Source organism: Pieris rapae, chromosome 5, assembly GCF_905147795.1.
Source record: "Pieris rapae chromosome 5, ilPieRapa1.1, whole genome shotgun sequence".
Taxonomy (NCBI): Eukaryota; Metazoa; Arthropoda; class Insecta; order Lepidoptera; family Pieridae; genus Pieris; species Pieris rapae.
Window position 1 is genome coordinate 9,534,863 of NC_059513.1, and position 27,727 is coordinate 9,562,589.

Below are 27,727 nucleotides of genomic sequence, written 5' to 3' on the forward strand. Positions count from 1 at the left end.
TTCCCTGTGATTCACGAAGCCCTTTCACAAAATTCCAACACATGATCAAACAATCTATTTAAATGATCTTGGAACGTAGACACTCCTACGTTACGTTACATCGTCACTACCGAGGCCACGCGAGCTATTTAAAAACGTCATCCATTCATGAACCCTCCACAGCATTTCAAGATTCATCGTTACTCTGTGTACACGTCTTGTAGTGTTGTGATCTGAAAATGAGTGGAAATTTCCTGACAATACCTAGCGATGATTCGATACGACGCCGGTCGCGGGTAAGGCTTCATTGATTATATAAGTTTTAATAGAAATTAATCGGATTAAAACGATGTAACAGTCAACAAGAAGTTAAACGGTTATTTTGTTATTGCATTAATATCCCTCTTAAAGACAGTTCCCAGACTAAATAAGTATCGCAATCAGCGAGGAAATGCTGCCAAAGTTTAAGGTAAAAATTTAATCTTTTTTAAAAATGGAATAATCTACGTTGTTGGCGATGAACTCCAACAAAGTTCAACAAGTGTTTGGAGATTCAGTGATACTTAAACACTTATTATGAAAAAACTTTAAGGTCTCTATTTGGATTAAGAGCGGAACGCGAAGTTTTCATATTACCATTTGTACGTGCGTTATAATCAAACTATTTGTTTATTAATTGAATAATACGTAACTTTCCTAAACGCTGGTACTTCCTTTCACTCTAATTTCCAAAAGGACCTGTATAGAGTTGACAGGCTTTTAAGCTGTCCGCAGCATCAAAGTAAAAAATAACATGACGGTATGGTATGATAACGTATCAAATTTTAGAATTGATTTATTTTTGATTGTATATATATTTATTATACAAAAATATGGTTGATTGAAAATTAGATTTTTTACTTTTACCGAGTCTTTTGTTACATATATTTTGCAGCATAATCATTCTGTATTCTATACTGTTATGTGTTTTAAACAAGATATTTAATTTCCAAAAATCCAAGAATTGAAACTTATAGAAAACCTCAAATAGATTACTTAATACGTGACATGTGCAATGTAATAAATTGTGTTGTATTCTTGTTGGCGGTAAAACGAATCAAAAGAAAAACGTTAGCATTGTTAGCATAGGTGTGTATTAGCAAATAAAATGCGGCAACATTTTGTATGTTGTTTTACTTCATCGAAGTAGTAACATTTCATTATATTCAACCATTAAAATCTGAAACTTTTATCATGGTCTACATTGCCTTTCAAACTTTAGACTTTTGCGTCTTTCAAGCTGTTAAAATTCTTTCAAAGTACTTTAAGCTCCTGTTTCACACTGTATGGATAAAGTACCAAATAGATATGCAACACATAAATTATTCGAAAGATAAAAGTTCCAAATCAGATGCTTCGCGTTTCATGACGAATAGCGCTTTCTGACAGTCGTGAAACGCAAAAATACTGTTTATTCTGCCAATAAGTAATAAATAGCTTATTTGGAACTTATCCGGACATTGTGAAACAGACCCTTAGTGCAAATAAAACGGCTTTACAACGGACAGTTAATTTTACTAAAAAGCGGGAGCATTGTTAAGCGTTTATTAAATTGGAACCTTCAGGATTTTTTGTACACAATTTCGTGTTTAGTAAACACTGTGAAATATATCAACCAAAGTCACGCGTCATTAAAAGGCATAGGACTTATTAGATTCTCTTGAGATGTAACTTTGTCACCTATTTTGTAGAAAATTTTGAGGTATAGGTAACAAATTATTTAGTTTTCACTAAGCATGTTATTAATGGACTTACTTTGCGGACTAATCAGCCGCATGAAATATGAAAAGGAATTTCAATCATACATTCCCGGTACTAATTCAACCTCCGCCACGGCTAACGTCATAAAACAAGAATGCTCGCGTCAATCCTTGACCCAACTGAAATAAACAAGTGTTTACATTCCGTAGATGTGGGTTCTCTTGTACTGTTCCTGGGCCTTTTTAATACTAAATTTTTTTCTTTCTCCTATTATTTTCATTATATTAAGGAAAAATCTTTGGATTTCTTCAATGTCATGGCTCAATCTTTATATATATTTATTTTTTTATAGAACAGGGGGTAAACGGGCAGGAGGTTCACCTGAGTGATACCGACGCCCATGGACACTCTCGATGCTAGATGATTGGCGAGTGCGTTGCCGGCCTTTTAAGAATTTGTACGCTCTTTTCTTGAAGGACCCTAAGTTGAATTGGTTCGGAAATATTTCTTTTGTGTTTATTAGGTTATGTTTATTTTATGTTATTATGAATAAATTCTTTTTAAACCATTTTAAAACCCGGCACACTTGAGACTGAAGTGGGATTATAAATATTTATTGAAATTGTATATTATTATCGTTAACATGGATCATATTAACATTGATCCTCAAACTCGGCAGTGATGGTGTAATCGGCTTATTTTCTCGAATAGGATTATTTACTTTTTAGGGCTTTCACACCCACATTTAAATGTGAACGTACAAATATTTCATTCTTTTAACTATATATTTATTTATCAATAAATAAATAAATATCTATAATTAAAAAAAATCTGTGGTCACACATCGTTCAATAATAACTGACATCGAAGGTTTTGTGGGCGTTTTTGTAGTAACGGCAAATTTATATTTAAAAATCTCTTCCTACGTAACCAACATGAGTCGCTGTAAATATTCATTACAATCTCTTTGTGTCAGAATTCAGTATTGATATTTATTTATTTCCATTTGGACCGTGATAGTTCGTATTTGTCATATATATAAATCATAAATAAAAACTGAACGCTTTCTGATATGCTTCAGAATAATATTTTTATATTTTAAAATGTTCGATAAATTCGTAAAATGCCTATTATCTGCGATAATTCGAGCACTTAAATCGTGTAATAAGTTTCCATTTTAAAATTGAGTAAGCTCGTAGCCGAGCCTTTTAATATACGCAAGCTTTCAGGACAATTAACGGAAGCTGTTGACAAAATTTAAATTTTAATGAAACCTTCCGTATAGAGTTTATTAACACCGACAAGGTCGACAGTTCAAGATTTTCTCTTTTTAATCTAAAGCTCATTGAGATACATGAACGCTTAAAGGTTTATTTACCTCTATATTACATAATAAAATAAAGTATCTGGACCTTGTATATGACATTAACCAAACTCTGTTTTACTGGGGAAGACGAAAGTAATATGATGAAGCGGTGATGTTAGTTATTTAGACTATGCTTTGTACTTTGCATGTGTTGTCCTCACGAGAATGTAAGTGATTGTTTCTATTCCACCATGTCTACTGCTGATGGTGGACAAATCTTTGTATGTTATTATTACTCATATAAATCTATATAAATTTAATTACTTAAAGATGTCATGTGGAACATGGTGAAATGCTTGTAGCACCTTTCAAAAATCTTGTAAATCAAAAAATTGGCGGAGGATTTGTAAAATTAGAAGCAATAAACATATATTTCTTTAATAACGTTCGTAAGTGTAAATTATGACACCTAAATGAAGAAATGATTTTGAATTTGAATTAATTACTTATGAGTTTTCACAAATTGACACAAATACAAATTATTGTAAAAGATCTGTCACAGTCAATTAACCTCCTAGTCGTTTAACTAAACGGTGTCGTTTAACTAGCGACCTGAAATATATTCAGCCGTAGCATTTATGACTCATCATAACTCTACACTCTTTCATTGCACTTGAAATGTATGGAAAACTCCATAAACTTTGAAAACAATATCAAAGTTGTGGTTTACCGATGCCATATTGACAGTTTGAGAAGTTTCGTTTCGAAACTCGAAACTCGTATTTAAGAGTGGCAGAAAGTCGAATTAAATTTAAATTAACAGTCAACTGGCCAGGCAAGTAATAAAACATCATCGATCCAATTCATTTACCTAGCTGTTTGAACAACAGGCATCTAGTTAAACAAGCTAAGCTAGTTAAACACTATTTTGAAGCTAAGCTAAGCTAAGCTAGTTAAACACTGAAGTTGGCTGCGACAGGGCTTAAGCTAAAAAAGTTATTGTATGCTCTGGGCTTCCTTAATCTAGCGTTAGCTATGTAAATAGCTAATCTTATAATGTCTTCAATCATAAATGCATGCGTGGTACATGATTATAATTTTGGTTGTGACGTTATTTTAAAAGTATGATGTGTCCGATGATATTAAATTCATTTGATGTCAAGGGCATGTTTGTTTAAAATTAAATATTTATGAGTAACGTGTTTATTTGGATAAGGATTATAATGTTTTAAACGGCTTCGAAAACATTTATTTTAAATTAATTTTAATCGCATTAGAAATAAAAAGTGAGTCATCGTGAAAATGTAAATGTAGGTCGTAGTTTTTTGGAGGCATTATATTTTTATTAGATATGAGGAAAATTTATTCAGCGCCGATGAAGTAATATATGATATTACTTCATTTTACTTTCGAAGCACAAATTTAATCAATTACCACATACCATATCGTAATATAGAAATAAGATAAAGAGAAATCTAACTTTGGTAAGCGTTTGAGAACTCGTGGTAAATGTAAAATTAGAAGCATTTGAATACATTAAATTTCTTTTTATGACGTTCATTATGTTACCAACATGAATAAATGATTTTGAATTTGAATTTATTTGTAATGCTGATACAGGACAATTCATGTAAAAATCATGAAAAAATCAATAATAGAAATGAATTTTAACAAAAACCGGACAGGACAGGCATAATTATTACAAAAAATAAAAATGTCTTAGCTTACATCAGGTGTACTGATGAAGCCGGTGAAGGCGGTTTTTTATCGTTGTCAGACTTTGATTTTGTTTTGCCCCGAGTGCGGCTTTTAATTTGTTGTTAGTTGTTGGTTGTTAGTTGTTGTTAACTGGTTTTGAACTAATTTTTACGAAATTTTCAGCTCACTTATTTAAATTAGAGTAAATTGTATAGACTTATAGAATATTAAATTGATGCATAATAACAGTGTGTACTGTTCCGTAAAATTTTATTTAACATTTTTATTCAGTTTGAAGCATCAAAGCTCAGATAAATGAAGTTAATTTTTCAAAGGATTTGTCTTTAAAACTCTTAAGAGATAAAAACATTGTTTTAGTATTGAATATGCCAGCAGCTTCTCCTTTGTGGTATATAATAAGAATAGAATCATTACGTATTAAATGTGATAATTTAGGTCTTACGGCTTTTTAATCTAGACGATTTATTACATTCCTAGGAATAAATAAAATGTTAATTGATATTAGCCATAGATAATTCGTAATTGTGAGCATGTGCCAAACCTCAAAATCTTAATGTTAAATGAGATGTCTTAAAGAAAAGGCTCTAATTAAAATGAAAGAAACGTTATAATTCTTTCGCCATTTGGATTATTATTGTTTTAAATTTATAAATTATGACCTTGCGTTTTACATCAGATAATAACTGAGTTATTTATTGCCTAAATTTGTTAAAAAGTTTTTAATATATGTATATAGTAATATAGTACATTGTGTAGCTTTATCTGTGTATAAAACAAAGTGAATTGTTGATAAGTCACAAGTACTACCTCAGTTGTATTAAGTCAAGGAGTCTAACCACAATCCGCTCTAAACAGTTTCAAATGCTATAATAAACAAGCAAGCAACACAACGGTATTAGATAAACCAAATGTTTATGGCGGTTTAATATCATAGAATATACATTTTTGTCTAAATTGTGAAACAAATTGGTTAAAGTGGCGATAGTTCATCTGCAACATGGAACACGCAGGTTGAAGTCCGAGGTTCGTAAGATACACTAATAACACGAAATTTTTTTTAAATATAATTTAGGAGCATTTGATCACTAAATCTCGTAGACACATCCGATGAGATCGACAAAAATTAGGTATTAATTTATTATTAATAGTCAAAATGAAAAAATATTGAGTTATTAAAAAAAAATTGTTGTCCTCAAGTTGTGTCACTCATTTCCCTGAGGTCGTCGGTTCGAACCACAGCTGGAATAGACTTTCTATGTGCGCATTTAACACTCTTTCGTACAGTAAAAACAATCATTGTGAGGCACCGGCATGCAGTTCCAAACGCGACGAAGTTTGTCAACACAGAGGGCTACTTGCCTAGAAGAATAAACAAAATTACCGAATACGAAGAAAAAATTTAGTACAATACGAATACTAAACAGATTTGTTTCGTATTCATTATGTTAATAATGACCACGAAACATAAATCTGAGGCCAAGTAGTAGCAAGGTAGCACCAGTGGCATTTTGGCCAGATGACTGGCCATGCGTCATACTCGTGAACGGGTGCTACTAATTGTGGTGACTGGTCGTACATGAATTCGTGTATGCGGTGATATTTGGTTGTTTATACTACGTATTTGCGTGTTGTTCTCACGAGTATGTAAGTGCGTGCTCCTATTTCACCATGCATCCTGCTGATAGTGGACAAATCTTTGTTTTTAATTTATTTTATTATTCTTTATTACTTAAGATGTCATATGGAACATGGTGTAATGGTTGCAGCTCCTTAAAAACATTGTGTAAAAAAAACTTGGCGATTAAAAGGAGTGGCGGGGAGTTTATTTCCAGTTCTTCTCTTCCGTTCTACGCCCTTTGAGAACTGGCAGTAAATGTAAAATTAGAATCATTTAATTTAATGTATATTTCTTTTTTTTGACGTTCATTATGTTACCTATATTTATATTTGTTTGTTTGTTTGTAAAAGCAGTTCAATATTAATATCGTTCATTCCAAAAGGGTGCAAAATTACAATTAATTTGCGTCTTAAATCGTAGTGATTAATGTGAAATAGGGTCGTGAAGCCCTATCAACTTTGACTTAACAATTTTCTGAGTCAACAAAGACAAATTACCACGCGGAGGCTTACGTAAATCACTGAGTTTCCACATTTTCTTCAATTTTCTTTCAGCCTAATGAGTGAGTGGGTTTGCCAAGCAATATCAATTTACATACGTATTTTTGCCAAGATTTAATAAACGAAAAAACATTTCAAATATGCTTCTTAGGGTGATATTAAAGAAATACCTAAGCGACAAATAAAAATATTATTCCTTGTGTACGTTTAAGTTGTGTGACACTGTTTAACACTGTGCAACAATAAAAACATTTTAAATAAGTTGATTTGGGGTATATTAATAAAATGAGTAATCTAGGTGACTAAAAAAGGTATTCCATAAAAAAGGTAAGAAAATTATACATTTCAATCTTAAATGAACTTTTTTGCTCTTACAAAGTCCTAGGTAAAAATTAATATTTATTTATTATTTATTAACACTTCGTTGCATTACATAAAAGGAAAATATTAAACATAATTTAATGACAAGCAACTGGCGGCCTTATCGCTTTAGAGCGATTTCTTCCAGACAACCACTGTGAGTAAAGGAAAAAACCACTATGAATATACTACATAAGGTAGGCAAGAAGTGCAAAAATACATATTACAAATAATAAAATAGGGAAAACAAAAAAAACATACTTAACAGAAACAAAATATTTAAATATTAATCTTTACCTAGTTCTTCTAATCTTGAACTACACATATAGTAGGGGAGCCCAAGAGGGGATTTCGGGATTTACTCAAGCGCGGCAGATTAATATACAGGGGATACCTTGTACCCGGTTAAGTACCTCCACCAAATATGAGGCCCATATATAAGTCCGCCCGTGAAGGATACAGGATCAGATTAGTAAAAAAAAATTGATCATCAGACATTCTCGAGCGCGTCAGATTAAGGTAGTGTGAGTTAATCACATTATAAAAAGTGTATGTCGGCGCGAAGCACCTGTAAATAACGAATCCAGATTAATTAAAGCTGTCATTAAATTATTGAAGATAATGACGTCAGTTATACTGGTGTCATAGATTAGTTTGTTGGCATCTGCCATTTAATTTCGACATTAGAGTCTACACTTTAAAGGCTTCTGCTTGGTTCGACCGCTCAATCGAACTGAGGCTCGCACCAATCAGTTCCTGTATTTATAACAACCAGAATTTGTAATAAACAAGCTTCGTAACATTTCGGGTACTCGTTCCACGACCGAACCCGAATAGACCACAGAGTCAAACAGAGTCATAAGAACGAGTGTCAAAGATTACTTTAATATTTATTGTTATTAAGTCTCTAATATTTAAAATTATGATAAATAACTTTCCATAATAATAATTATGACTATGGAGTCTTAATTATTGATAGTGATTAATTATAAGATCTAGCAAAATAGACAAGTTAAATGAACTAGTCATATTAACGGTTATAAACAGATTTGACTTCGATGTCATTAAATGATAACGACAGTGGCAGCTGACACTAACACGCCATTGCTGTAACATAAATAATAAAGACTATAAAATTACTACAGACTATCAAAAAATATGAATCCCAAACATTATTAATATTTTTCGTAACAATATATAAATTTGCGCCGATATGTATATTCCACTAATCTGACAATTTGAGAGTGACGTAAAGAGAGGGGAGGGCAGCAAAGTTGTAAAAAAAAAACGTCATCTTGACATTCTCGAGCGCAGCTAATTTTGTTTTTATTTTGAATGAAATAATTCAAGTATATTGAAAAATATATAATCTGACGATTTCCGCAAGCCGAAATAACAAAATTTCGTCGATAAAGTTCGTGCGATAAACGCGTGCAGCTGCGTGATGCCTACATTTCCTTTTCCGCGTTTCCCTCAAAATTAGATTTCATGTGAATTTGAACCGATTCGGACCGATAGATTTTGAGAAATTTTGAAAAATCTAAAAAAATAACAATTTGTTTTTTTGAAAGTGTTTTTTTGCAATAACCTTTAAACGGCTTTATCCATCAACTTCGAAAAACTAATCCACCTTTAAGCTTGAAAAACGACGTCGATCGCCACTAAACTGGTCAAAATCGGTTGATTCGTTCGAGAGATATCGTGAACGAAAGAAAACCGAAAAAAGTGTTTCTATCACATAACTTCGACATTTCATATCGGATTATCGTTTTTGATGAAATTAAATAATAAGGGGTTAAAAAATGCGTCGATCGCCGTCAACTGCGGGAAAATTGCTTGATCCATTCAAAAGTTATTGGGGTTTGAAAATTTCAAAAATAGTGTTCTATGAGACTTCTATCAGACTTTCGAGCTGGGAGACTCAAACGCATAGAAATATTATTTCTTTGAACTCAGCAAGCTCATAAGTACAATTTTAAGCGCCCAGGAATGGAATTGCAGGGATGGCCTTTAGGGTGAACCGTTTTTCTAATATTTTTTTTGTCAGATCAGGCAAATCCCTCTAGATAATCGTCAGATTATGAGACAGTACGTTTGGAATATAAATCTGAACCATATATATCTTAATCTGACGCGCTCGAGTATTTCAAAATGGCGAATTTTTTTTGCACATTATAATAATGGCTGCGAGTTTGCGTCAGATCGAAATCGTCAGATTATTGAATGAGAGCTTTTGTTTTGGTGCACTTAACACCCCCTTAGAAAACCTGACGCGCTCGATTAAATTTTTTTTTTTTTAATTTTTAACCCTTACGTACAACCACCCCCATCATGCAAATGATCAGATTAACATACGTACATTATTAAAAATACGTAGGACATTGATGCTATCAATATCTGACGCGCTCGAGTATGTCCATGCAACAGTTTTTTTTTTACATATTTAAACATCTATAGCCGCTTTCCCCACCGATGAAAAGGTATATATCATATAACATTTTTCTTCTTATCATCTAAGCTTTGCAACCCAATAGGTCTCCACGACGCTCGAGTAAATCCCCATTTAGCATCGTGGGCTCCCCTACCAATACGTGTCCATGCGAAATCTCGTGGCCGCTAATAAAAAATATTACAAAATAAATTATATCACTTTGCTTGTAAGGGAAAGTATGAAAAATAGTTTTAGGTACGCGTTTGTTAGGCGTATATAAATCACCTTTGGGGATTAGTTGTGACAAATTACCGACCATGAAGGCCTTAGGCAGATTTATATCAAAGGATTTGTTTGATAAATATTATAATTATAATATTTTGATTTATGGTATAGTATGGCTACATATACTATAAAATTATGGCGTACCTTTTCCGCCCTAACGTTTAAATTTATTTTTATAATTTGCATAACAATTTAAATGTTGACGTCAAAGTCAAAATTACTTTATTCTTATATATGTACGTAGGTAAACAAGTACACTTATGAAAAAAGAAGTTAAATTCTAAAATTACATTTATTTCGCAAGTCAATGGCGTAGAGCGAGCAATAAGAACTGGCAAAACACTGCGTCGCTTTTTTAATCGCTAAGTTTTGAGTCATACGAATTGTTTAAACTGGAGCAAATCAATATGATCATTTAAATATTAATCAAATTCATAAAACAGCTTTATTGATTTATTTACTTTTATGAAAGCTTTGTAGTTATTAATTGATAATTCTCTAATTTCGCTTGGGAGTTTGTTTAAAAACGAATACAATTTCCATATCAGGAGTTCAGGTTGGTCATACGCTTTAATTAGAATGTTATTATTGTCTAGTGTTATGTCCTCGTTTTAATTATTTTTATATTTCTGGATACAGCTTTATTTTAAACCTTTATCACGCTTCGTTAGTAAGCGTAGATATTATACTCATATTATCACATCTACCAAATCAAGTTATCCGGATAATCAAGATATATATTGTATATCCCGGGTAGGGACGATAAAAATTAATAGTATTAAGAAGACGGACTTTCACAAGCAATCTCTAGTCTTAGCCGGGTCAGATTTTATCTTGTAATGAGATCAACTATGTACAAACATTTTTGAAATAATATGTGGCTAATATGAAAACGAAAAAAGACGATTGCAGTTGACTTTTTTAATGTAAACGGGCACCTGAAGTTAAGTGATAAACACTCACATTACCAGAATTCTAGCAATGCCCGCCTTTTATAAATTGGTACGTTTGTTTCTTGAAAGACCCTAAGTCGAATTAGTTCGAATATACAGCGTTGGGCAGCCGTTTCCACATAGTGGTGGTGCGCAAAAACTGTATTGAAAAACGCTCAGTTGTTGAACAACGGACGTCGAAGTAATACGAAACTAAATCAAAGTCGAACGGAGAGCGCGCAATTGTTTTGACAATCGTTTTAAAATCTCACGGTATGGCCGGTCCTATAAATAATAATTAGTCCCGGATTCTTCCGTCCGTCGCCACATCTACGCACAAACAAAGCTTTTCTAATAATAGCGCGTTGTTAAATAATAGGTTTATATGAATCACATTGGCAAGTGGCAGATTTCTTTCATCGCTAACAAAGACTGCGCACGATTCTGAGATCCTGTTAGGGACAGCTGTTGGCAAGGTCGATCGTCGTAAATCATACCATATGGAATTTTCATCATACAAGGCGATGTATTAATAGAAACAGAGGATGTGGAATGTTGAATATATTTATTTGAATGTACACCGATACGATAATATTAAATTCTTTGTACTGATTTTTTTTACCGGTTTTCTTTCTACGCGCTTCAACAGGAATTGCAGGTAGGGCTCTAGCCTTGAGCTCGTTGGTTTGACCCTCAGCTAATTACAAATTGATTTTCTACATAGTCCAGTTTGTGAAAAATTTATGAATGTACACAGAATGCAACGAAGAAATCGTGATTGGTGATTATATAGATGATCACACTTTTTACCTTACAATAAAGACAAATAATATAAAACAGTTACTGAAATTTAGATTTTGATATGATGATTTGACATGATAACCGCGATAATTTGTTTTATTATTGTTTTTATGAATAACCGTTATTTGATTGCACCACATTCATACACATACGACTTAGTTAGTTAGCTTAGTACTGATCCAAAAATAATTAATAATAATAAAGGCCGTCCATTTCCAATATTTACAAATGTTGAATATAGTTTAGATTTGTTATATATAATTTTTTCTCAATATTCTGACTTCCTTCGGTACTATTGATCGGAACCCCTTTAAGGGCCTTGGAGGTGGAGCTTCTTTCAAAGTTTCTACAGCCATGGCTTTGTCTTATATCCTTTACCTTTTGTAGCGCTCGTTCTTCTTCTTCTTCCCTTTGGTACCTTCTAAACTATATTTAATCTAAGTGATTTATTGAGGCCGCACTACTGATCACGCATTTAAGACGCGTATAATTTAATCAAAGATGAACATGCACTAACTATTAGCATAATTTATTTCCATAAATATCTAAAGACATATCCCTTATTGAAATATATTTAAAATAAAATTTTAAAACATATTTTATTTCATAATTATAATTTATAATTTTAGCACCTTGAATTGGACCTTGAATGGACTATATATGTATATGTGTCGTAACATATTTGTTTTTATTAATATTGTTACAGAAACTTTGTGAAACATCACATACACTACACTTTCTGTATTCACAGATAAAAACTATTCACAGTTTTACTCTAGTACATGCATTTGAAGTTTCATCTGCCGCGACAAAATCCCGTAGTGCGGCCACTCTTTTTTCCTTGAAAAAATATTTTATGGAATAAGCTTGGAAATTAATTGTTTTTACATTAATTTCCAATTTCCAGGACTTTCTAAAAATACTTAAAAAATAATTCAGTTTCAATTTTTACACATACTATTGATTTTCAATAACATAAGACTACACTAAACCACGTTTATAATTGTGTTTAAATAATGGTATGTCTAGTCTAATGACACACGTCGTCATGCGTCTTTTCTTTGAATTAGATTAAACGCAAAATACACCAATCACAGTCAACCCAGACATGCTCTCATTTTGTATTTCGTTGTAAATTCTAATCCACCAAAAGATTTTAATATGTCTTAACAACGTGATTCTAAAGGTTTTACACAGAAATTAATATTTAAAGTGAGACAGACTTTTGTATTACTTTTAAATGCATCCTTTTGTATCTCGAGTCGTCCATTAAATTATCTTTAATTAAAGAACTCTCAGACCTTTTTTATGTTCTGATTGGATTTATAGAGAACTTATTTCATTTTATAAATGGCTTTAGTAACTCGTAAATTTGACAAAAAATTTGACTTTGACTGCGAGTTACAACTTAAGACTAAGTTTATTGGTATTTTAGTAATGAATGGTGAATAATTACTTTCCAAACTCTCTGATGAGTCCATGAGCACAGAAACTCATTTAATTACTTTTGTTTCTTGTGAATAAAATCTCGCTTTGAACCCGCGGATGGCGCCGGGAATCTCGTTACTCCCAAAGGCTTGCGGGGTGTGTTGTCTTGATCGCGCCTCGCTTAACGGCGGGACGGTCGTTGAGTCGGGCCTGGAGCGGCCCTGGGCATCTAAATCTACACTCATTTAATTGAAGAAATAGTCACCAATATGTAATGTTTGTTACATACATAAATACCGCGTCTTTAGACTCAATTACTGCCAGCTATTGAGTGGCATGTTAATCAACTAATTCTACAAGTTAAAAATGTCTCAGTCTGTACTAGGATCTACAAGGTATCTTTTAAAGCCTCATTGCTGAGTCTCATCTGATTCATTAAACAATTATACATAAATCTATCTCTTACAGAGTTCTTCTTTAACGGACTTGATTTCGGCGTTCGACACAAAAGCGCAGGCGCACACAGACCTACAGAAAATAACGGCATTCAGCGGCAGCTTCGACAAGAACCACAAACCCACATTCTCAAAGGATGAATATGGCAAGTGAGTTATTACTTAGGTCGTATACAATTGGTGTGTTTTGTAGTATGTAATAATTTAGAATTTCGCATTTATTTATCAGCTATCATCTCATGTTGTTAATTCTGTAACTAATGAGAAGGCATGAAAGTCTTTTCTACTTACCAAATAAATTAATCAAGCAATGGCGCTAAAACCTTTTTAGGTACGGGCTTTACATTTCTGTGTCTGTTTCATGATCAGTTGTCAATCTAATTTGCATGTAGGTGATCACTCTCAACGCCGTAGTCTTTTCAAGTCTAAGGCAAGCCGGTTTCTTTGTGATGTTTTCCTTCACCCTTAGAGCGAATATTAAATACGTACATGCGACGATCGAACCCGCAACCTCAGGTATAAGGGGCGCACGCTACAGCCATCGCTGCTCATACAGTAATAGTCAAGGTTTTCAATTATGAAATTGTAATATGCGACTATCTATATAATATTTTATGTTTATTTGTAACTTCCTAAATAACCGTATGGAAGATTAATTAAATCAATATAAAGATGTAAAGATTTCATAACACATCCGACATCAGACAGTACATCTGCCATATTCCCAAGCAATGTCATGTATTTACGTAATATATTATATACCATAAAGTATAAACTTCCATTTCCAAAAAAAAACGCCCACTCATTTCTAAACTAAAACTAACTGCTCAACAATGTTCTAAAACGGGCAAAGGGTAAATAATTGTTTATTATAATTATAATTGTTAAAAAAATAATTGTTTACCCTTTGCCCGTTACAACTTTAAACCTTGGCATTTTCGTTCTTGAAACTTTTATTATTAAACTAGAAATGTGCCAGATTGTCTGAGTTTTGAAACGTGATACCTCAAAATCTAGCCAGCTTTTGTCATGTGCCATGAGTACAGTTGAGATTTTTGAAGTAAGAAGAAAAATTATTCAAAATCATGATCGACGTTTATGTAATAAGTGTGAAAACGAAAATATTGACCATTTTATAAATATCGATTATTTAGACAAACTTTTTAATGGTCGCATGTCCATGAAATACCCCATATGCTACGGGAGTGAACCGTTTGTTTATTTTAATTATTCATTTAATGTCGATGGAGGAGTAATTGATGCAACTTTTTTGCTCTTTCCTTCGTTATTTATACGTATAATGAATGTTTTTTATTATGGTTTGGTTACCTTTAATATGGTTTCGTAACCATATTAAATTGTTAATTATCATATAAAGAACGTTTAAATTTAATAAGCATTTAATACAAGGTGACCCACATTCCTTATTACAAAAACAAAATAAAAGCCATAGAAATGTACACGAATTTATTGGCAAATAATTTTATATTAAAATCATTAATCACAAGAAATCGTATGTTATTCGAAATTTTAAAGGAAAATAATTAAATATATTGTTAAGATTAGAAGTAGGTAAAATACTCGTATATATTGTAACTCCATTTTCCATCTAGATATTCTTTGCTTTGTCCTAAAACAATAACATACAATAGAAAAAATATTTTTTTCAAGACTACAAAAATGTTTTTCATTTGTTCAAGAACATCTGTTCATGCCAATATTGTAGCAAGATTCAAATAAACATTGGAAAAAATCCGCTTTTAATTAGGTTAGTGTTCCGAAAGCGAAGATACCATATGGTTGCGTATAAATATATACATTGGTAATTTGAAGGGACAAAATTTTGCGTTTATATTTTTAGTTTCAACAAGTTTATATGTTAAGGATCTATTGACGTTGTATATTGGCACTCTTAAAATAGGAAATATTGGACTAGTGTTTCAACATGCGATTCTCAACCATATGGTTGAGCGTTTAAACCCTGATTATCAGTACCAATGGAACAAAACGCGAAGGTTGCAAGGTATACTAACTTGATTGAACATTGATTGGACGACTGTAAGCATTAATTGCTAGGTTCGTAACACTTGTTTAATTGCATGTTACGGCGACACATACTATCCTTTAGAAGTAAGAAAACATTGATTATAGGTTATTTCAAGTGGGAGTGGTTACTTAACAGGTCATATAAAAAATATTGAAACCTGTTGAAGTTTGAGGAACTCATTAGATACAAAAAAGCACTTGTTTTACAACTGATCTTGATTGTACGTATGACAATGCAAAAAGTACAATTTTCCCAAAATTGGAACCCAGGACAACGATTTAGAAGCAACTTGTTTTTCGAATTTATAATAATAATAAGGATTAATAAATATAATAATATAACATTAAATAAAAATGTAGTTCTTAAACGTAAATTGTAACCTTGAAATCTTTTCTCCCTCATAATAAGAGGATTTGAAACTATACAATTCTATCGTTAGTAGCACCGTCACAACAAATAATCCGGATGTTGACTTTATTCAAGAAAATGTTATCTAAAATCAAAAGGGAGGTTCAATGAAAAATAAATAAACATTTATTTGTTAAACGTAAATTTTAATCTTGAAATCCTCTCTCCCTCAATAAGAGGATTTAAAACTAAGCGGTTCTATAGTTGGAAGCACCTTCATAAGAAATTATCTGGATTGCAACTGTATTCCAGAAAATGTTATAAATTTATTTTTCATAATATTCACTAGGGGCACAGACATGCTGTTTATAACCATAAATTTTTGAAATTAATAAGTTATACGATATACAATTTTTTCAAATCACACCTTATTGTTTAGTTCGGATCCCACTGTGAAAAGAAATACTCTACCGTAAAAGTGACTCTATATTACAGGTTTTGGCACATTTAATAGGGATTCTGAAAAGGTATTTTACATTTTCACATCACAGCCTCTAATTTCTTTTTAGGACAAAAATTCAAAACGTATATATACAAAGGACTCGACCATACCAATATAGTACATATTATTAAAAAGATACATGATTTAGATTTTCAATTTCATTATTTTATTTTGATTACTAAAAAAAGTCAATTTTCTTATGAAAACGCAAAATGAATCATTACTCTGCAGGGGCTGACCTGAAGGACGTTCCATAGAACAATTTTTTGCAGCTGATGACTATCGATCTAATCCCTAGTTGCGTTTGATCCACGACTTTTTGGCCACCTGTATAAACATGACCATTAGGTAAAATTTATTTTCATATTATTTTTTTGAAAATGTTATGAGCATAATAATTCTATAACGACAACTATGTCCATGCCCCGCGTTAAGTAGTAAGTACTTTTGTTGCTTACCCATTAAAAATATATATTAGGTAAGAGATTTAGGTTGGAAATAAATAAAAAAATGTTATTATATTCATAATTATAATAAAAAAGGAGGAATTTTTTAAGCAACTATCTACTATCGATGAACAAAGTAGGTTTTATTAAAATGGAGATTGATCAGCATTATTGGCATTTGCCGAAGATACTAATCTTATATGGCAACACGCCGACAATTTAAATTGAAATTAAAGGTAAATAATACAAGATTTGAAGAGAAGAACGAATAAGAAATCGATGAGAGTACTAAAAGAATTAATTCTTAATTCGGTTAAATCTATCTTAAGACAGAACATTGACTGTGTGATTGTATCCATTAACAAAGAAATTAGTGAGAATTTCGACGCAACGAAACTCTGCTGACGTGAATTTAATTTAATTTTATGTTACACAGAAATGAGTCTACCAAAAATGGACTTATCGGGATTTCAAAGCTTTACTTCAATTAATTGAATATGATTTAACTTCCCTGATTTGGACAAGTGATGAATTTGTAAGGATTGATTAAATCTAAGAGGCTTATATGAAATTAAGCAACTTGAATGTCACTCCTATATTTGCAGTAGCGGGTCGATTGTTGCTTGTTATTTAGATATCGGTTTTTATCTCCGATAGAGTGATTCGGTTTTTTCCAATTTTACATGTAGCAATCAAGTTGTAGTGACATTGCTTTGAAGTGTCCTCGGTTGTTGGTATTGACGAGTTTACAGCTAGAAAAATATAGATTAATAAGAAAATACAAAACCTGATGTTTTATTGGTATAAATCTGAAATTATCTAAAATCTATAATATATCGACTCTTACATGTGCCAATGTACTAATATTAAAGTTCAAACATAAAGGATAATTAATTATTCTTGATACTTTAGGCAGATCTTTATAATGTGGGTTAGGATTTATTTTTTGATGTATTCGAATTAAAATTAATATTCAATTTTATGTAAGCGTTTAAGTTAGGTTAGTTAAACAATTACGAAACATGTGTGGGTTTTTGATAGTATTGCTTAAGTTTATCGTGTTTTTCAGGTAACATTGGTTAATACCAAATATGATGAGTCTATGAATAATAACTAATTATATTACTTAGTTAATCAGTTGCATCAATTAATTATTCACATATTAGTTTTAAAAAGCCCAATGGCGCTTCAACCCTTGGTATTGAGGTTTCTTGGTCACCAGACTGAATCGTTTTCGTGATCGTTTTTTTCTAACAGGCAAGTAAGAATTCAGCATTCTATGCCTTGCGGTTAACGTCTGATGTTTCCCTTCACCGTAGGAGCCACGGTATTATTATTATGTACGCACATCTAAATGTTATTTAATTAGTTGTTCATTAGTATTGTCTTTTATTAACATAACTATTACACATTAAAAAAAAACACTTTCTTACGGATTAAAGTTATGTATTATTGTATTTAAACTTATAGGTAATTATTTTAAATTGCGAACAATCCGCGGAAATGGAGGACACCGTGAGCAATCTCTGCAGCAACCCCTACATCTTTTAGTCGATACCAACTTCGGAGAAATAAATAGAGATAATACAATATTTTCTACAGCTGTGATACTTTTTGACATTTAACGCCTTTGTCTTCAATCACCGTGACCACGCACGCTGTAAAGCACGCGATACGTTGGTTAAAAATTTAAAATTATGTTCATTAGTGTTCGAATCTACGACCTCAAGAATAAGGGAAATTCAACTCACCTGACCAATACTGTTCGGTATTTAGGTTTGATTTTATATCAAGATTCACTCGGCTAGTATTTGCCATATTTTCCCCACGTCAAATTGACAGATTCATCCATCTCACCTCCAGTAATTACAAAACGTGATTCGTGATATTTCACTTCGTTATTTTCTCGTACGAGGGAGGGAGTTTTCCAAGTGAAAATTATTAATTAAATTACTTGAAAGTTTTGGAATTTATTCTAGTGAAACAATTTAATCGTTCAGATGTTTTTATTGTATGTTAAACTACATTCTTCAAATTTTAATAAATTTAGAATAACAACTAACTTTAGGTTTATTATTTTTATCAATCTCTCGGAGATCACTTAAAACACACATTTGAGAATCCATTATATAAATAATAATACATAACAGCGTGCAATTTTTTCTACAAATAAACTTAACATAGAAGCTATAAACATTAGGAGTCACATCATTATAGTCAATACTTATATTATTTTATCAACACATTAAAATATATTATTACGTCATCAAATTAATATTAATTATATTGTTTCACACAAATTATAATTAGTAGAATAATACATTTTAATCGAAAAGTAGTACATTAAGTCGATTTTTAAAAACTCTATTAGGAAGATCTTTTCATGTTTTTGGTAAATTATTATAAATCTTGATTAACAACAAAAGTTGTCTTATATATATGTCGTATATGTATATTGTATACTCTTTGCCAATTAGAAAACCGAGTGAAAATTACTAAACCGGGGTCAATCTCGCATTTTACTGCGATCTTAGCGGCTTTCAATTAAAATCCATCAAAATCTATAGTGCATAAACATAAGCTACATTATATCAAATATCTTGGTGGAACCTCAAAAGTTAATATTTTTGTTTAAATTGTTTAAAAAAAGTGTTAAACGACGGCATTTTATAACAATTATTCTTATTTTATATAAGTATTTTAAATACTTTATTTATATCCTTATTTTTTATTATAGTAACTGAAAAACATGATTTATAAATATATATTTTTATAATAATAATAAGGTTGCCTTGAAAGTTACATATTTTGAATAATACTTTTTAATGACTCAACAAAATGTTAGCTTAATACCACGCGCCTTTATATACACGGATTTAAACGTAGATTTACAAACTTTACTATTAAAAACCCACAAACTAATGATAATTATGTTTTTTAGGCCAATCCCCGGATCAAAGACGGAATCCAGAGGAGCAGAGGCACAGGCCAGAGTATGTACAGAGATGAAAGAACTTTGCGAGATTATCAATGAGTACGGAAAATCACCATGCAAAAGTCTCCTTCCTCCGGAACTTCAGTGCGCTACAAAAGTTATCTCATTCGGGGAACTTTTCACGGTAAGCTTTTAATCTTGAAAAGTTTAAATCTTGAATTGACAGTCACCTACACAGGTACAAGAAGTGCAAAATAAATCAACAAAAAGAAACTCAAAATAGCATGCAACTGTAACTAAAATAAAATAGTATGTAATGAAAAAATATAAATAATAAAATGTATAAACAGACATGTAAAAGCTCTGGCAAAGGTTAATTGATTCAGTTTTAATATATAAAAGTAGTTGATAATTATAATATTAGTAACAACCGAGAAAATAAAACTTGGCGATTAAATACAGTTGCGGAGAGTTTATTGCCAATTCTTCTCTTCCGTTCTACGCCCTTGATTTGAGAACTGGCAGTAAATGTAAAAATAGAAGCATTCAATATATATGTATTTGACGATCATAAGTGTACATTGTGTTACCTATATGAATAAATGATTTTTAACTGTGACTTTGATCGTACATACATGCATTTATTTGTCTGCAGCTAAACTATTATTTTATTCCAAACAATTTACCCGGTCCTAAAAACTTATTTATCATTATAAGTATTGATAATTCGCTTACACTCTCTATTTGTTTAGTCTTACGAAATCAGGACACGTCTTTAGAATAATTTGAATAATATTATCCACTCGAGTGAAACTCATTAGCACCTATAAATATTCCTTATGTCAAAAATTGTGAGTGACAAATTCGTTGGCGCATTGAATTATACACCTTAAAATATCCGTGTGTTTATGATAAACTTCCTCAGTTCTATTTCTGTTTCAGTATTCAAGTTTATTAATATGAATCTATACTAATATTGTATAAAGTAAACTTTACAAAGAAACTACTGGATGGATTTCAAAAATTATTTTTACAATGAGGAAGCTGCATTTTTACTGACTGACATAGGCTATATTAAAAAAAAATTGAGATCCCTAACAAAAATGCAATAATAACCCAAGGAGTGAAAAATTATACATAAAAAATCTGTCATCGCGTGCACAAAACATAAAATATGTATAAAAATATAGATAAAACAAAAAATGTTGTACATTCCTTTTATAATGAAATGTACGAATTTTTATAATGAAAAACATATGTACCTATAGTCTGTATCTACACGAGTGAAACCGCGGGGTATATAAAGTTAGAACACATCGATTGTCCATAACATATATACATATACTATGCGACTAGCATGGGTACGCTCTTTTCCATATATTTTTCTCATTATTATTAAAGTAATTATCCGAGTCTGCAATTTAACGATCACAAAAACGTTTTTTTTTGTCTAGGCCTGCTGTACTGCTTAGTTAGGTTTAAATCCATTACGTTCATTCAGATTTTTGGAAAAGAGAATGTATTCTTCTTCTCTTCGGTTTACGTCATATTTCAGACAAAAAGATAATTAATAATCGTTTGACGCTACAACCCAATATGGATCTTGACCCCAATAGTGATCAGCCTTGACACATCTGACAAATGTTGTCAAATTTTTTAAAAGTTATACAGAAAGTCTGGTAGTGCAGAGCCGGGGATCGAACGTATGAAATACAGGGTGAGAGTCCTACATTGAAGCCTCTTGACCAACAGTGATTTCATATAGCTAAAATATACATTTACAATAACATAGTTCATACCATTATCAACAGCAATGTATAAATATTAACTTTAGCGACCAATATTCTTGTAAAATAAGCTTCATAATGAATTTAACAGACGGGGTAAACATAGTTGAAGACGCTCGGAGTGTATTATGGGTTAACAAACTCAATACAATTCTTGCATAGAAACGCAAAATATCTAGGAAAATTCCTATAAGCCGGTTTCATAATAACGTAGCAAATATTCCGCCTCGCATTGTATCCTAGCCATTAAACGATATTCTTTTGTTAAATTCGTTAATTTTATTAGTCATTGTCAGGTTATTTAGCGTCAGATCAATGCGACTGACAGTAATGATCTTGGCACGTGTTCCGGTGATACATGCGGAAAATATTTCAAGACCTTTTGCTAAATTAGATACGAATAATAACGTGACTAAACAGCAAAACAAAAAGTAATGAAAGGGGATTAAATGAAAAATGTATAAAACTTTAAATGTAATTTGCGTATTCTTTCTCGCAACTTCGGTTTTGTTCCCTTGTTCAAGTGCACTTCTTCAGTTGCACTCTTCATTTGTGAAGGTTGTTGGCGCCGCACAACTCCACTCTTCTCAGTCCTCGATACGCCTTTGTGTCTCTGTGCCTGGGTGATGGTAAGACCCATATGGACCTTTACTCGATCTAGCCAGTAGGGATCGGCCTCTAGGTCTGGTGCTACTCAAGTGCTCAGGCTCTATATAAGTGCTTTCCTCAACAAATAAGTATCGCCACTTTAGAAAACCAGAACTTCTAAGGTTCAAAATACGACGGCACATGTCAGGTATCGAAAAATACCAAAGAAACATAAAGGGTTGTATCGCACATACAGTTTTATTTGTCCCATAATTAAAATTCCATTGATTTAAAATTAATTTTATATCCAAACCCAGACAACAATACGCAATCGAAGAAAAACTTAGTGTTAATTAATTAAGCATTCACGTCATTCTAAATAAAATTATTACGTCCTAGTGATTTCAAATTCAATCCTTCGGTTAATGTACTTTGGAGACAGACTAACTGCAGAAACCTCCTATTATTAATATCAACCAAATGAATAAATACGTTTAATTCAGTTGTAAAATTATCCATAAATTCATCAAGTCATTCGTTTGGAATAAATTCGTAACATGAGTCAATAATTCCAGAGCAAAATTATTTACAAATTTAATTTTTGAAAGTGCAATTTGTTACGAAGTTATTTTCAATATAATACTAACTCGTGTAATTTAACACTACATTTACACCTTATCACGGGAGCACTAGCTACCAAATACAAAATAAGACAAAAATTTAAGTACTTTGACGCCAGCACACGAAGAAAAGCCCAAAACCTTGAAATTTCTTAGAATTGTTCTTATCTAATTATAGGAGTGTGACAGATTATTGGAGCGTTAATGGAATATTTAGATTCAGTACTTTTTTTTAAATTTGAATTATCTATATAATTTTGGTACCGACGCGACGGACGAAAAAGTGTAATTGTAAATTTAGTAGAAGACATATCTGAATGAATCGAGGCAAGCAAACCCGAAAATGAATTGTAGTATACTCAATCACGTTCACAATACTTAAGACTGGCCAGTTATAAACTTTGCCAATGAAAACTTTTTTGAATTTCACACTCCGCAAAACAGACTGTTCAATATTTCACTATGCAGGTGTTGAGATAATGAGTCTTCCGCTATACAGTCCTGACCTGGCACTCTGCGACATTCATTTATTCCCAAGAACTAAAGATAAAATTATTATTATAATATATATCAAGCGAGGTACTCGCTTTATGAGCCCTGTAAATGCGGTGAAAGCGTACAAAAATGCAAAAGAAGAGTTCCCTAAAGTAGAATGGGCCCACCGCTTTTCACAGTGGTTCCATCGAATGCGAGGATATGTAGAGGGGAACGGAGATTACTTCGAAAAACAATAAAAGTATTGGAAACTTTCATTACATTAAGCCGTTTTTTCATTTTCTAAACGAGACGACGAAAGAGAAAGATTTTTTAGCTGATACTTTACTGAGCTGTAAGACGATCTTGTAGCGTTGTTTTATTTATTATAATTAGATATTTAATTATGATAAATAATACAAAGCGATGTTTGATACGATATGGTATATATATTTTATTAAAACTTCTTTCAGAGATCAGTTGAGTTGGTCAGCGATAGGTAAATTTCTATTTATGATGAAACCTACGAAAAATTTAATCGAATTTAAATCTTAACAAAAAATTTAATATAGATTAGTTTTAAATTTTCTGCGTTTTATTAATTTTATATTGTGGGGGTAAAGGTTCGAGGGTGAACATTCTTATAATACATTGACGTGAAAATACTGATAGAAACATGAGAAGTCAATCTTGTGATATCGGATTCTTTACTCTGAATTACAAATACTTGCGATCGATTTTGTAAACGTTAATATCTTCTTTCAGTTTTAAATTTTGATTGTAAATATTTTCTACTTTAAGGTTAAGGTCAAAATTACGCTATTCGTAATTTTATACAGTTTATTTAGATTTTTAATAAAGTCGTTTCTGCAAATTTAAATAAACACCTCAGTGTTATATTATAGTAATCTATTTTAAAAAAACACAAAAGAACTAAACTATCTGTTGACCACAGTGTAAACAAATTTTTATAGAGCGTTGAGGGGGTAAGAATATTTTTATAAATAGCGATACTGGATAATACAGGAATATTAAATATACTATAGTTTTAATTAATTTTATCCAATTTAATAATTTATCTACCTATAGACGATGATTAACTAATAAAAACCAAGGAGCAACATTCCATCCGCCCTCATTTATTAACAACAAGTATGAAAAGCGTTTGATTCACTACTGACGTCACAAAGCATTGCGTTTCCGTCGGCATACATCACTCCGACATTAAACTTGGCATCCATTCGCTCATAATTAGCAACATCACGCCAAACCGAATTAGGCATTGCCCGCTAACGTCTGTAAATAAATATTTTTAATTAGATACGCTCATGATTTAAGAACCCAGAAAATTTTATCTATAGTTGTTAACTTGAAACAAATCTTTCGTGAAACCGCCAACTTATTTAACAGAATACTGGAATAGTTTCAGATATTCTTGGATTATTACCCACATCTGCGATGATAGGATGCGATAATATTATGAAATGGGAGGAAATATAAGTTATTACTGATATTTGTTTAAAAAATATTTTTAGGTTTTGTAATACTGACTGATCGTTTATTATTAATATTATGTTTGCTTAAAAAATATTTAACGGATACAGCTTATCACAATATTAACACAACAGTCCTGGTTAGCTGTATTTTCGGAGTTATGTAAATAAAGTAATGAAAAATATTGTTTAAATAACCAATACAGGAACTCAAGTTATATTATGTTTTATTGAATTTGATATGCAATAAGATTTAGAAGCACCTCACTCAATAGCTTAGAGATCGTTTACTTGTGAGGAACAAAAGTTTTGAAAATGTTGAAGTTCGAAAAGACGTTACGTGCTTCTTCTGCTCTTAATAAAAATTCTTAAGATGTTTTAAGAGAATTCAATTTTCAGATATACACGGTAATATCCGATAAATTGGTCGGTATTTTGCTGAGGACGAGAAAATATCATCTAACTTACTTCGAGGGCGAAGTGTTATTCCAAGTAAGTTGGTGGCACTTTGAAAGGTTGTCAAAATTTATCTTAAACTTGAATGTTGGCACTTTTAAATTCAATGTATATTTGAATTGAACTTAAAATAAATGAAATATGTATACAGAATTGTGTCTTTGCAAATAAATAAGATAAAACATTACTGAAGTAATTGTTTATGATTCATTATAAGACCAATAATGCATAGTAATATTTAATATAAAATTTTCTTCCGTACTAGCTTTACTCTATACATAGCGTAGTACTGATAGAAATATTATAATAATAAAATAACAATACACCCCATCTGTTGGCCTTCTCAATTTCTTTCCACTCTGCTCTGCTCTGAGCTTTCCTTTTTCCAGTTATGGTTTTTATTCGTCAAGTCAATGGGAACTGCCTATTTTTACTATTGCCTCGTTTTATTCCCTTATTTATTGGGTACCAATTGATCACTTTTCCATAAAACCCCGTAAAGGCTTGGCCACAGATTTCGGTATTCGATCAGTGTAGTTTTCTTAATATCCAACTTTTATGTCGATTTCCTGATAATCTCAGTATTAAATACTGAAAGGTCCAGAACCTTTTTTAAAAACTATCAGGAACTATAAATTCATTATTTTTTTATCTGCTGATAAGTACTCTGCTAACACCGACGCAGGAGAAATACGCTCAACGCTACGCTAGGCTTTAATTAAAACAGTGCACGATGATAAAATTAAGCAAAGGTTCAAACTGATATTCATATGGTTTTTTTTTTCAGAAACGCGACGATGATGTTCCCGTATTCCTAATGCAGTCAATTGCAGATATCAGATCATACTGTGATAACAAAGCACTTCAAGCAAGAAGATCGGTTTCACCAATGCCAAATTAAACGCACAATGAATTGTAAATAATGACTAATTCTCATGAAAATTTGTGTTGTTTGCTGTTTTAAAAATAATGAAATGAATAATTTGGGAATTAATGCTAATGAATGATTAATGTTTCTGCGCACATGGTAATGATCTTATGAGCTCATAGGATTACCAGGTGCGCTGAATAGAGCTTTATTACGTGGAATAAAGATTTTAATTTGTTTATCCAAGGTATACCAAACTACGTTGTACTTATATATGTGGTATATCAAATATTGATATCACACCAAATCTGTTCTATAAAAAAAAAACTTTGACTTGAGTACGGCGATTCTCTTAATTTACTATACGCAAATTTCAGTTACTTAGAAATTAACGATAATATTATAACGTTTAATATTCAGAGTCGTGACAAAAACGGAACTATTTCGTAGACGTAAGGGACTTCGTATTCTGAGTATCTGAAATTTTAAGCGAAAACGAACTCTGATTTTAGTACACAAAACAACGCTTAGATAAACAAGAAATTTAATATTAATATATTGATTGAAGAATTCTATATTATTAGAACTTTTCAATTGATTTATTTAAAATTCTAGTCAATATATATTATATTTTATATGTTATAAAAAGTATTTAAAAATATATAAACGTTGCATCCTCTTCAATAATTAGAAAAATACGAAAAGGATTTATTTGTAATAACTTTTAAAAAAGTAGTGTTTTTAATGAAAAGCTATTATTTTTCTTAATTATACAGTATTATAGTCATTTTTAGCATAAACATGTTTTGTTTATATAGTTCTGTTTTATGCCCTATTTTTAATCGAATGGAAGGAATTTCCACATATGTTGATCGCAAAACTTATTAAGGAATGGGTCTTACTCTAAGGTTTGTTTCTGTATTAATAAAATTACCAGGAAGTTATATCAGTAAGATTCTTCTACGAGAAACTTCTACTTTTTTATTAGCCCATAAGAGCCCTATTCCGATAAAATTACGATTGATAAATTAACCTTTGCTAACTTGTTTTCATTACTAGTCAATCAAAGTCTAATGACTTTTCGTTATAAGTTATCATAATTGATCAATAAGGTTATCATGTAATTTGTTTTATACTCAAGGGAATTGATTGAAATGTTTGCAAGTGCCAACTTTGTAAATAGGTGAGTTAGCGAATAAGAATTATATTTTTAATACACTGGTTTTTGTTTTACTATAATCAATCCTCTTGCAGTATTTATTTATATATTAGTTTGACAATATATAAAAAAGCATAGTAACACAACGTGCATGTATTAAGCCCTTATATATAAAATTGACGTTTTATCGTACTGGTCAATCTGATCTCAAATATCTACTCTTTGGTTAGAAAATGAAGCTGTATATTGGTCCTTCTAAAAATATATACATATTAGGTGGATTACATAATAAATATTTACCATTTCTACAAATACATTACAAAAAAAATATTCGTAAAAACTATACAAATACATTTATAAGACAAAGACTTGGGCAATATCCACAGGACAACTACAAATATTCAAATGGATAAACGATAAATAAAAGACAATTACATACAGACAAAACAA

At 31.4% G+C, this 27,727-nt stretch overlaps 1 protein-coding gene across 1 annotated transcript; it reads left to right on the forward strand.

The window, feature by feature from the left end:
- Window positions 1-125: 125 nt before the first annotated feature.
- On the forward strand, window positions 126-27,339 carry LOC111003632 (actin-binding Rho-activating protein). The gene is made up of 5 exons (XM_022274259.2): window positions 126-275; window positions 13,568-13,704; window positions 19,839-20,016; window positions 25,194-25,286; window positions 26,038-27,339. The coding sequence occupies exons 1-5, from the start codon at window positions 219-221 to the stop codon at window positions 26,149-26,151; spliced, it is 579 nt and encodes a 192-aa protein (XP_022129951.1). The 5' UTR covers window positions 126-218; the 3' UTR covers window positions 26,152-27,339.
- Window positions 27,340-27,727: the final 388 nt, after the last annotated feature.

Excerpts from the sequence above, each read along its gene's own strand:
- LOC111003632 (XM_022274259.2), top strand. The coding sequence starts at position 219 with ATGAGTGGAAATTTCCTGACAATACCTAGCGATGATTCGATACGACGC. Across the intron at positions 276-13,567 it reads CGATACGACGCCGGTCGCGG|AGTTCTTCTTTAACGGACTT; the intron begins GTAAGGCTTCAT and ends TATCTCTTACAG. Across the intron at positions 25,287-26,037 it reads AGGGCGAAGTGTTATTCCAA|AAACGCGACGATGATGTTCC; the intron begins GTAAGTTGGTGG and ends TTTTTTTTTCAG.